Source organism: Triturus cristatus, chromosome 12, assembly GCF_964204655.1.
Source record: "Triturus cristatus chromosome 12, aTriCri1.1, whole genome shotgun sequence".
Lineage (NCBI taxonomy): Eukaryota > Metazoa > Chordata > Amphibia > Caudata > Salamandridae > Triturus > Triturus cristatus.
The window spans coordinates 16,022,408-16,034,600 of record NC_140595.1 but is presented as its reverse complement, the minus strand read 5'-3'; the positions used below and the strand labels follow the sequence as shown (position 1 = coordinate 16,034,600).

General features: G+C 48.2%; 1 protein-coding gene across 4 annotated transcripts in view; it reads left to right on the top strand.

The window, feature by feature from the left end:
- Positions 1-12,193, top strand: part of CELF5 (CUGBP Elav-like family member 5) — a 376,224-nt gene that overhangs the window by 276,789 nt on the left and 87,242 nt on the right. For all 4 annotated transcript variants that reach the window (XM_085638935.1, XM_085638933.1, XM_085638934.1 and 1 more), the window contains 2 exons: positions 4,163-4,309; positions 9,893-10,037. In XM_085638935.1, the coding sequence (XP_085495061.1) occupies positions 4,163-4,309; positions 9,893-10,037 (292 nt within the window). The remainder of the gene's footprint in view (positions 1-4,162; positions 4,310-9,892; positions 10,038-12,193) is intronic.

Genomic DNA, 12,193 nt, shown 5'->3' with positions numbered 1-12,193 from the left:
GTAAAAGGTAGTCACCGTGACAGCAGCGACACCCAGTGCTGGTGGCAACACAATCGGGCAGTGGCTGCGAGTCTGGCAGGTGGCCACACACTGGCAGTGCCTGCCTCGCTTCTTATATTCAGCTTATGTGAAGTCACTTGATGGTCCGCCCCTCCTAGAGACGGTGGTCCTTGGGAGACAGTGGGCATCGTCCCCTCAGCAAGCACCTCTCTTCTGCCTGCTCCAGCAGTGTTGTTAGAGGTTTGCACCCAGGCATGGGCCTTCCACATTTCATCTTTGAGAGCTCAATACAATGAGCAGTAGCACCTAGATACCACTACGAGGCGCTTCCTTCAAGAGGTGTGTGGCAGTGAACTGGGTCTCTTGTGCGAAGAGTGCTGCCTACTGCTGGGGTGTGGGGCGGTGGCGGGGGCAGGGGACACTGCTTCATGGGTGGATGGCGGTGGGTGCTGGGGTGTGGGGCAGGGGACACAGTTTCATGGGTGGATGGTGGTGGTGTAATCCAGAGTATTAATTGGATTCCGTGACTGGGGGCATGAAAGTGTTTGCGCCTGTGCCATCGTCACTCTAGTGTGTGCCTCGTGTGGTGCGCTATGTGTGTGAGTTTACACATGAGCGCAGTCGTATCTTCTTGTGAATACACTAGTGGTGAATGAGCGGACCAGGGCATCCACTGCAGGGATCTGTGTTTGATCTGATGGTCACAGGTTCAAACCTCAGTGGGTCCACTCACTCTTTCATCCTTCCAAGGCTGATAGAATGACTACCATTGAGTTGGGTAGCAATAACCATCTGCTGTTGAGGGCGAAGATACCCTTCGAGATGAACATGCGGTTTACAAATACACCTTGTGTTATATACTAGAGCAGAGGTCTTCAAACTTTTGGATGCCGAGACCCCCCTGTCAACATTTTGAGGCGTAAGGACCCCCTCTTGACAAAAATGTCTAAACCTGTTGACTAAATTGCGTGGGATGAAAATGTAAATAAGGTTATGTGATGCCGCGTATTTTGGGATAGCATTGCTTCATTATTTTGATATTTGTTACACACAGTAACGCTGAGGAAAGATTTCACCCAATCAGTACCCATTTATAACCAAAATACAGCAATTATCATCAGAAAGATTTCAAGTCAACCTTTGTGAAGGGCCTTCCACTCTGCAGCAATACGTGCTGCCACATTAGAAGCTCACCTGGCCCTGACCGTAAGAAGCAGGGGTCCCTTAAAACCCTGGCGGTTTTGTGTAGAGTTAAGCCTTTTACCCATGCAGCTTTCCTCTCACCCCCTCCCTTCCATCCCTCTCTCCTCTCCTAACCCTGGATCCCTCTCTCACTTTGCAGGTCATTTTCTTTCACCCCTTTTTACAACTTCTGAACTCTCCCCATTCAACCTCTCACTTCACCTTTAATCACCTCTTGCCATTCTGTCCTTTCACTGCCCTCATCTCTAACAGTCTCTCACATGTATCTCATCGCCTCTCTGGCCCTGTCACCTCCCGTGCCCCTCAGCACTTCTCATTCACCTCGTCTCTTCATTCAAATTTTTGTCTATTTGTATCTTACACCTCTCCAGTCCCCCCATTCCTCTTTCACATCTCCCCTTTGTTCTAACAGAAGCCCTCACCTTTGGATCACACTCACTTCTTGCGTGTCCACTCTTCTCTTCGGCAATTCACATTTCTCCTCATCCCTGACCTCTTCAATCAAATTCTCTCACTCCCTTGCTGTCCTCTCTCATTTTGGGTGCGGATGCAAGTTCAGAATGGGATGAATGAATGTATGATTACTGATGGGCTTGTTTGAGTGAGTTGCATATTGAGTAGTGAGGGGGACAGGTGAGTGAAGTGTCACATGAGTGCAGGATGAGTAGTGTACTCGTGTGACTGCAGGTTGAGGTATAGTGTGAGCAGGACAAGTGCATTTTGAGAGCAGAGTGATCACTGTGAGTGCAAGGTGAGCGGGTGAATGGTGCAAGTGCATGGTGATCAGTGTGAGTGCATTGTGATCACTGTGAGTGCAGGGTGAGCGGGTGAATGGTGCAAGTGCATGGTGATCAGTGTGAGTGCATTGTGATCACTGTGAGTGCAGGGTGAGCGGGTGAATGGTGCAAGTGCATGGTGATCAGTGTGAGTGCATTGTGATCACTGTGAGTGCAAGGTGAGCGGGTGAATGGTGCAAGTGCATGGTGATCAGTGTGAGTGCATTGTGATCACTGTGAGTGCAAGGTGAGCAGGTGAATGGTGCAAGTGCATGGTGATCAGTGTGAGTGCATTGTGATCGCTGTGAGTGCAAGGTGAGCGTGACAATGAAGGGCGAGAATGAGGAATGAGTTGTCTGAATGCAGGGTGCATTCCCAGACCCATGAAGTAACTCAGCATGTTATTGACGGGGGCGTAGACTTTAATATCTAAGTTAAACTATTGCAGCATTAATCGGGGATCGAGGGTCAAGGAAATAAATAATGTGCTGATCCTGCAACAAACTTCCAGTCCTATGGTTAGGGTTGCCAGCAGATTATTTTGGTGGCCCAGTCGGTACAAAAAAAAGCAGTCACCTAAAGCGGTATCTTCAGCGCTTATCTGTGCATACTTCCCAGGGCCGGCTTTAGTGCTGGTGGTGCCCTGTGCGACAATGTTTGTTGGTGCCCCCCACAATGACCACCCCCACCACGGATTCTCTCACTAGCACCCTTTAACAGTGACCAAGTCTCCATAACCCCACACTCTCAGATGCATTGAATTAGTTATATAGTGCCACTCATACCAGTGTAGGGTGTCCGAGCACTTTGCATCACACATACATTACACAGAGACAATCAATCATAAGTGTGTAAATCAGTGTATAGGAAATGTTACATAAGCCAAAGGACTAAAAGTATAGGAGTCACATGTCATCCATACTGGTAGGCAGTATAGTTCAAGAGTGCTTGGTGTGGAGAAGCACAAACTCAGAGTCGAAAAAGAAACAGCATAGTTGGGAGTTTCCTTTAATAATAAGAATTGATTTCTAGCCAAATTAACCCTTTTTGCAACATTAATCAATGGTCTAATAATGTATACTTTGCAGTGTGTATGCAGTTCTAGGATGAAAGTTAATCGCTCACTATTCTCTATTAGGACTTTAAGTTATAAATTGCAAGTAATAAAAGGATGCCTCTTTTAAAGCAGTAACCTGCTGATCTCTTCACATCATACGCACTCTGTAATCTACTTGGTACACGTTCTTTGCAGCAGGCATATTAACCCTCTGCACTAACATCACCTAAGTCAAAACCTCAACTATACAACATTCCATCTCTCTCCAGGAAGATAATTAATCACACAAGTTATCTTGACATTTATGTGAGGCCTGGTAATTGCCGGGGAAAGAAACGCTGCAGCAGGTGCTTCAAAAGCACAATAAACTTTCACTCACGGCGCCCCCAGGAAGCCAACTTTGTATTCCTTTCCATGAAATGCATTCTCACACTACGGCAGTGAAAAAACACGGGGGTGCCGGAGATAGGAATCCAGACACTGCCCAGCTGAGCCCCCAGCAGCTCAAGTTTCACTGCAGCAGCCGACACAGGAGGGGGGGCTGAAGCTCTTGGGCCGGGCAGAAGTGTGACTGGGAAGGCGCGACCCCCTTTGCATCACTCCACGGCCCCCCTGGGGGTCGCGCCCCACAGTTTGAAGACCCCTGTACTAGAGTCATTGTGGCCTTGAAAATGCATGTCCGGGACCACAAATCTCTTTCTCTTTCTCTCTCTTTGTGTTTTATAAGGTGTGGGATGGTTGTACAGTGGTGTTTTGTAATATCACAGCTGACACAGCTCACAGTGTTTTAACTGTGTAGATAAGCTCCTCCTCCTGCATTCCTGTGTTCACTCTCCTAGGTCCCTGTTGCCTGCACTTCAAATTCTTTTTTAAGCATTCACCACCATGTTCTCATATGTGTATTTGCCCCCCCCTTCCTACGCACACTGCCCATTCCATGATTCATGTTCCCACCTTTCTCTCTATTGCATTTTTGTTGCCACTTGTCTTCTGTTTCTTCTTTACCCTCTCACTCCTGTCCACCTTTCTTGTCCCACCTTCCCTCGTTCACTTGTCCTTTTCTTCCTCTCACCGCTTCCAACCTCGCCTGACTCCCACTAATGCTGTCTCCTCCCTTTAAACACAGGGTGCCTCCTCCAGCCTGGTGGTGAAGTTCGCAGACACGGACAAGGAGCGCACTCTCCGGCGGATGCAGCAGATGGTGGGTCAACTGGGCATCTTTACGCCATCCCTCACTCTGCCCTTCAGTCCGTACAGTGCATACGCACAAGCTGTGAGTACCTGACGCCTCTTTATAGGCAGTAAGCGCTTGTGTGGTGTCATAGTGTGTGACCTCTACAGCTGTGTTGTGACCTTGGGGATGGGAGTCCCATCCAGCGGTAATTCATCCTTTTTAAGGTTGAGGCCTTATTTGTATATTGTCACCGAAAAATCTGAACATAAGGATGCCTCGCAGGGCCAGAAGGTGGGGCTTGCAAGCTTAATATCATGGTGCCTGCCAACAAATGCCTCAATACCTTTATCCGTTGCTGTTCTCTTGCAGACCATAAGGTGTCACTGGAGGTCACAGTCTGTTCTCAGTGCTAACTCTGGCCACTGGAGGTCACTGCCGCACTACTTTGGTAGAATCACCCCAAGAACTAAGCAAAACTCAAGATTACAGGCCGTGTGGTATCCCTCTCTTTGAGGAAGAATATATGGAACTGAAGGATCAAGAGAGAGAAACAGAACGAATCAGTATCTCCATCGGGAGCAGCTGTGCAGCAGCCCCTGCAGGATGCTGCACGGCACAAAACAATGTGATATCCTTCCGACCTCACCCTGTCATGCCTGGTGTCTCCTTTCTATCAGTTTCTCTTCACCCACTCGCCCTCAGTGTATTTCTCCCTCTCCCTTCCCTGACTCTCTCCTGTTCCGTCTCCTGTCCCAGTTTCTCCCTCCGCCTCTTGCGTACGTTCATCCCGCTCTTTTAGTCCTTGTTCTCCCGCCGCGTCTGTGATCAGTCACGCGCTCTTTCTCATGACCTCTTGTGGACACCAAGTGTCACAGCAGCATCAGAATCTACAGGGTTGCTGCCATGCTTGCCTTGGCCTCTAGGGGTCACTCCTCTGCCCCTGCCTGCCCTCTCCCAGTAGGACTTCAGAATGTGGAACACCCTGAACCCCTAGGTGGCGCTGCTGCACCATTGTCTAGGCACTAGCTGTCGGTTTTCTTCTAATGCCACAGTCTGACCTCTAGGTGTCGCTATTGCCCTATTGTCTGGTTACCATAACATGTTTCTGCTCTGTTTACAAGCCTACTAGATCTGCCCCAGCTGATGCCAACGGTGACAGTTCACAGGGCGTCACTGTGGCACCACTGCCTCACTACAGTGCTTACTGAGGGGATGTAGGCGGTGCTGCATGTAGGAGCCCCAGCCCCACCTGCTTCCACAGGCAGAATGCTGCGATGCACAGTTTGGGAGTTCAGACGGTCCCTGCCTGTGGTGATGCCAGTTCTCTTTCTCTTCACTGACCCTGCCCCACCCCACCCAGTCTCCCTAGATGTTGCTCTCTTCGGTTGGGTAATAAGGTTTTTTTCCACAGAGGGTTGCTTGCCTGGCGCATCCTGTTACATTTCACAGTTAAACCAGACTTCAGGGTTTATGTGTTTTAAATCACACATTTGTAAGGCTAAGATAGTTTCTAGGTGATTGTAGCCCCCCCCCCCCATTTACACAGAGTCTGCCACGCCGCATCAGTTTACAGCGGCGTGGGGGAGGGGGAGGGGGCGTGCCACGTACGTGATGCACTCTGAGGACAGTGCTGTGTGCAACACCACACCCCTGACTGCTCAGCCTGACCTAGAAAGCTGTGTGTGCTCCGGAGGTGAAAGGCCTAGAGCTGGGGCAGAGCACCAGGGTAGCCTGCTAAAAATAAACCGTGTGTGCGGGAGATACTACCGCGGCTTCGTGCGCGTGTGTGTGTGGGGGGGGGTTCTACCACTGATAAAATATAACCATAAAGGCAAAAGTGTCAGTGGAGGAATTTGCACCTTATGAGTCTGTGCATGCATGTGTGTACACGTGTATCGCGTGCATGTGAATGCAAATGTGCATGGGTTAAGTATGGCTGCATGTTTCTGTGTGTTTGTCTGTCTTTGAGCGCATGTGTCATCATCATCCAGCTTAATCGATCTTAAGCAAAACAAAGATCATAAAAGCACGATACACCCAGAATGAAAACACAACATCCATCAAATAGTACAGTTTAAAAAGCATAAAATTCCAAGTGCACCTCAATATTACTATAAATGGCAAAAATGTTTCCTTTTCTTTATACAAGCCCAAAGGAAGTTGTCTACTACAAAGCAAATAAAGGGGTTACCAAGTGTTTTAAGAAATCTGAGAGCTACTCCGCATTGCCTCGCGGTGTATTGTCTCAGGACGGTCATATGTATCGAGCTCTTTCATTTTATACAATTCACAGAGAAGAGTGGCAAGGAGGGCTACTTGTTCCGAGACTCCATCACATGGTCAAACGATCAGGTCTCAAAACGTATGTTTACCCACTGGATGACCCACCATCAGAGGAAAAAGATTCATACGAAATCTTACTAGGATGAATCTGTACTGTAAGCTCTGAATTTCCTCTCGATAGTGGTAGTCACCCTCTGCTAGAGTCGGGAGGTTTCGATCTATCCTCTCTGTTGGTTTGACTTTGTTTATCTCTGTGCGCTCTTAAACAAACTTAGCTCCCAAAAAAGCTTTTAAAACCTTCTTAGCAATTTGGAGGCATCCTCTAGGGTTTATTTACAAATCCTCCAGACCCAAAGTGCTCAGGGTCGACCTTACATAATGCAGCCATCCTATTTTATGTACATTATTTAACTCAAGGCAATCCTTTATAATATGTTGTGTTAAGAATAGCGTGTTCTTCCTCCAATTTGAATGGCATAAAACTAAAGGGGCTAACCTTACCAAGTCTCTAATATAAGGGAAGTCCAATTCCACATGGCAATTGAAGTTGGAGCCTGATAGCGGGAGGGAAATCAGCCTCTTAAGGCATTTATCCTCGGTAATCTGCAACTGTTCAATTTGAGACGAACCCTACACCCCTGCTCCGTAGGTAGTTGCCGAAACTGTCTTAGCCTTATAGATGCTCTTTGTGACTTTTATAGGTTTGGTTCCCAGTTTCTTGGCAAATTTAATAATGGCTGCCATGCTACTCTCCATCGCTAATACCCTATTTTTGACCATATGGACCCAAGTGTGGCCTTTATCAAACATGACTCCAAGGTAAGGGAAAGAATCTACTACCACTAATTTGCGAGTCCCTAAGTGGAAGGATGGAACTTTCCCACGCCCTGTGGGATATGCTATTAAAATAAACAATTTTGATTTGTTAACCCTTAAATCAAGGGAAGTCATAAAGGAGACATAAGCCGTTATCATGTGTTGCAAGGCCCTGCCTGGTCTGGCCACTAGGACAGTGTCATCTGTGTATGCAAGTAAAGGCAGAGTTAAAGACTCAAACTTCAGGATATCTGGAGCCATGCCCGCTAATGCTGCCTCAACCCCATTCGTGTATAATGAAAACAGGAATGGAGCGAGGACGCATCCTTGCTTAACCCCCGTAGGATCCGAAATGAGCCGGTACTAGCCCCGTCCTTACAATACTGCACCAAAGCAGTGGTCTGGGAATTGACCTGTCTGATAAATGTAAGAATTTGGGGGTCCACCCCCATGGCCTCTATTGTCTCCCATAGCTTACGCAATTAAATGCGGCTGAGAGATCTATGAAGGCCATGTAGATTATTTCCCCTTTAGCCCAGGTGTATTTCTCAATGACAAGGCTCAGGTTCAAGCACTGATCAATCGTGCCCCTTCCCCGCTGGAAGCCATATTGGGCTGAAATCAGTATATTTTTAACACAGGCCCATTCTTCCAGCCGATGTAATAGTAGCTGTCCCATTCGTTTTGAGGTGGTATCTAGCAAAAATATGGGCCTGTAATTGCCTGGGTCACCTCTGGCTCCCTTTTAATGCGCATGTGTCAATTGTGAAGAAGGAGCACAACTTGTACTTCCAGCTTTTCTGCAGTTTTATTCAGGTAGGTTTAGCTGAGAGTCCCCCCCTTGCTTACCTAGGGCATCATCTAGTGAGCTTGTAGACTAGAGCTCTCCGTCCCCCAAGCCCCCAGAAGGCGCCAGTGGTTTACCCCCTCCCACCTTAAGTGAGTGGGCAGGAAGAGATTGCCACCTTCATGATGAACTTGCCAAAGTGCAGGAATGTCATGATCCGTGAACTCTGGGGGTAGCACCCCCCCTTCCCCCCTGTAGCTGGGAGTGCCAGCTTTTCTTAATGCATGAACATATCGTAGGTAGCGCATGCACACTTATATAAACTCTAGTCTGCGGTAAGAAAGTGATGGTTGTAAACACTTGAATTCATCTGAATCGCTGGTAAGTACTCTGGGAGCATTCCATTGTATCAAGTTTAGCTCGCCTGTGCCATTACTGAAAAGGGCCAACCATTTGCAAATAAATATTGCCCCTGATCAAAAAGGGTCGGCCCAGCTCGAACTGCTGGCCTGTGCCCTATCTGGACGGGAACACAAGCGACCACAGAATGGTTTCAGACTTGGTCCACCTCGTCCATGAGGCGCCGGTTCAGGCCTGTGGAGCAGTAGCTCAGAACCTACATCTGAACACCCCAATCGCATCTAAGGTGACTCACTTTCATAGCAAAAAGGGATAGATGGAAATGATTGGATTAATCTGAACCAGTTGTAATAACTCTGGGAGCATTCCACTCCAACGCTTTGCAGCTCCTCTTTTACATGTGGGTGTCGTGTGTGCAGAAAGTGCTGGAGACAATCACTCAGTGCCTCTGGAAGGCCAGCAAAGCTGCAACAAACATTCACAATGGTTTTGAGTGGAATCAGGCACACATTCTCTACTGTAAAGCTACTACACAACAGGAAGTTATTTTATTACAAGCCGCATGCAAAACTTCCTCCTGAGCGGGAAACCTGTCCTATCATTTTTGCAGGTGTGATGTTTAGCAGGGGGCAGTAGGTATGGAGAGATGGGGTGAAGATGCATGGAGAAGGGCAAGCAGAGACAGGGTGGCAGGAATGGGGAGATGGGGTGGAGACTCATGGGCAGTGTGGCAGGCATGTACAAGGCATACATGTACAGGGCAGGAGGCATGGGAAGGAGACATCTGGGCAGGGTGGAAGACATGGACAGGGCAGACATTTACAGGGCAGGAGGAGACATCTGGACATGGTGCTAGACATGGACAGGGCAGCAGGCATGGGGAGATGGGGTGGAGATGCATAGACAGGGTAGTAGGCTTGGAGAGATGGGGTGGAGACGAATAGGCAGTGTGGCAGACGTGTATAGGGCGGCAGGCATGGGGAGGAGACATCTGGGCAGGGTGGCAGACATGGAAGGGGCAGACGAACAGGGCAGAAGACATGGGAAGGAGACATCTGGGCAGGGTGGCAGATATGGATGGGGACAGACATGGGCAGGGCGGCATGCATGGAAGATGGGGTGGAGAGGTGTGCACAGAGTGGCAGACATGAACAGGGCCAAACATTGACAAGGGCAGCAGGCAGGTGGCGATGGGGTGCAGACATACAGGCTGGGTGGCAAACATGAACAGGGCCAGACATTGAAAGGCCAGCAGGCATGTGGAGATGGGGTGCAGACATACAGGCTGGGTGGCAAACATGAACAGGGCAGACATTGACAGGGCGGCAGGGAGGGGAAGTTGGGGTGGAGACACATGGACAGGGTGGCGTAGGCATGGAGAGGGAAGGACACTGACACCCATTGTACTGAAGCACCCTTTTCTACTGTTCTTTTAGCTGATGCAGCAGCAAACAACAGTCCTTTCCACCTCTCATGGGAGCTACCTGAGCCCCGGTGTGGCCTTTCCCCCCTGCCACATTCAGCAGATTGGAGCAGTGAGTTTGAATGGACTTCCTGCCACCTCGATAACGCCAGGATCAGGTTAGTACCACACTGCTGCTCAAGGGCTGGTTTCCGCGCTGCACGTTTTGGTTGGGCTTCATTTATGATGGATTGCTTGGCCACAGTTAAAAGTATTTGGTGGGCTCCACTGTGGTAGATTGTCTGGCATTCAGCATTGATACAGTAGTTTGCTTTGACACTACGGTGATCTGCTTGGGTTTCGGCTATGGTAATCTGATTGGGTTTAGACTTCTATGATCTGGTTGGGTTTTGAAGAACATAGATTAGTTGTCTTCTGGTTGGGTTGTGGGCATGATGGATTGTTGTATGGATTACAGCTACGGTGGGTTGGAGTGGGTGTACATCCGGGGTCTGGTTGGCGTCCCTCCCCTATGATGGATTAGATGAGTTCCAGCTAGAATAGACTGGTTGGGTTCGAATGATCGTAGACTGAACAGTATCCAGCTGTGATGATCATTTGGGGTCCCACAATGATGAACTGGTTTGGTTCCAGCTCTTTCATTGGTTGTGTTCCCATGTTGGATCAGTTGGGCTCCAGCTCCTTCATTGGTTACAGTTAACATTGATTAGATGGGCTCCAGCTCCGTCATTGGTTACCGCTAACATTGATTGGTTGTGCTACAGCTCCGTCCTTAGTTACAGCTAACATTGATTGGGTGGGCTCCAGCTCTGTCATTGGTTACAACTCACATTGATTGGTTGGGCTCCAGCTCCGTCATTGGTTACAGCTCACATTGATTGGGTGGGCTCCAGCTCTGTCATTGGTTACAACTCACATTGATTGGTTGGCCTCTAGCTCTGTCATTGGTTACCGCTAACATTGATTGGTTGGGCTCCAGCTCTGTCATTGGTTACAACTCACATTGATTGGTTGGGCTCCAGCTCCGTCATTGGTTACCGCTAAAATTGATTGGTTGGGCTCCAGCTCCGTCATTAGTTACTGCTAACATTTATTGGTTGAGCTCCAGCTCCGTCATTGGTTACAGCCAACATTGATTGGTTGGGCGCCACTGTAATATACTGGTTGGGCTGCAGGTATTCTACTGTGGTTCGGTTGAAGCGTCAATGATTTGGTTGGATTTCAGTTACGCTGGATTGGTTGGGTTCCAGCAATAATTGACTGATGGATTCCAGGACTTGATGAGACCAGAACTGGAATACCCAATATGCCAACTTTACTCTCTGCAAGGACAGCGGAGTCTGGAGAAGGGAGTTGTACCACATCTAGAGGACTACTTGAGCCTGGAAGAGTAGTAAGAGTAGCTATAGGCTGGGCAGGAACTGGATAAGATCTGAAGGCTGGAGAAGACTGTGGTCTAAAAGCTAGACAGGGATGAGATACTGGATACAGAAGACAAAACTAAAGAGAAGAAATGCACTACACAGGCCAAATGAAATGGTGAAAGCAGAAGTAAGAGGAGAATAAGCCCTTTGATATGCTCCTTGAAAAGTGATCAGTCAGCGACGGCTCGAAGAACTTTTAATAAGACACAAACAAGTTTTTGAAAGCCACAGAACGCATAGAGAGACAAACATCAGACAGGACAAAAGTACAGGGGCGCGTGGGACCAGAATACTGGAACAGGACACTTGGGGATTGTAAGGAACGGGGAAACGACCAAGAGTGACAGAAAACAGGAAGAGGACTCTGGAAAAGTCTGGACATAGATCCCTCACCATGAGTAAACTTAGCTAAGCCATTCTACAGCATGCTCAGACTTTACAAAGTCCACTTTAAAGAAAGATCCATTCTATGCGTGTTTTAAGAATAACACTACAACACTGATTCATGTAGTGCCAGTCAATCTTGTAGGGTGCTAGATCACCGCACTACAACAAACAGTAGCGTTGCCAGGCCTACTGACCTGATGCCATTTACTCGCTGTTCTTCGTCGCTGCTCTTTACAAAGCAGCTTCCGCTAGGGTCTGGACTTCACTCCAGCATGGGCACTGGATTATAAAGATTTTGTATTCACCTTAGTTACATGTGTTTACATTCTAACAGCTGGAGTTTGGGGGTTCAGTCCTGGATTGTCTTCCTCATGGACACATCACTTAGGGTGCTTACGGTGGAGCAATGGGGTTCCTACAAGAATTACATTGTTAGCCTTTTTTTCCTGTAATGTTGAATTTGACCTCGAGATATGATGAGTATTTCTGAATTCTTTGATTGA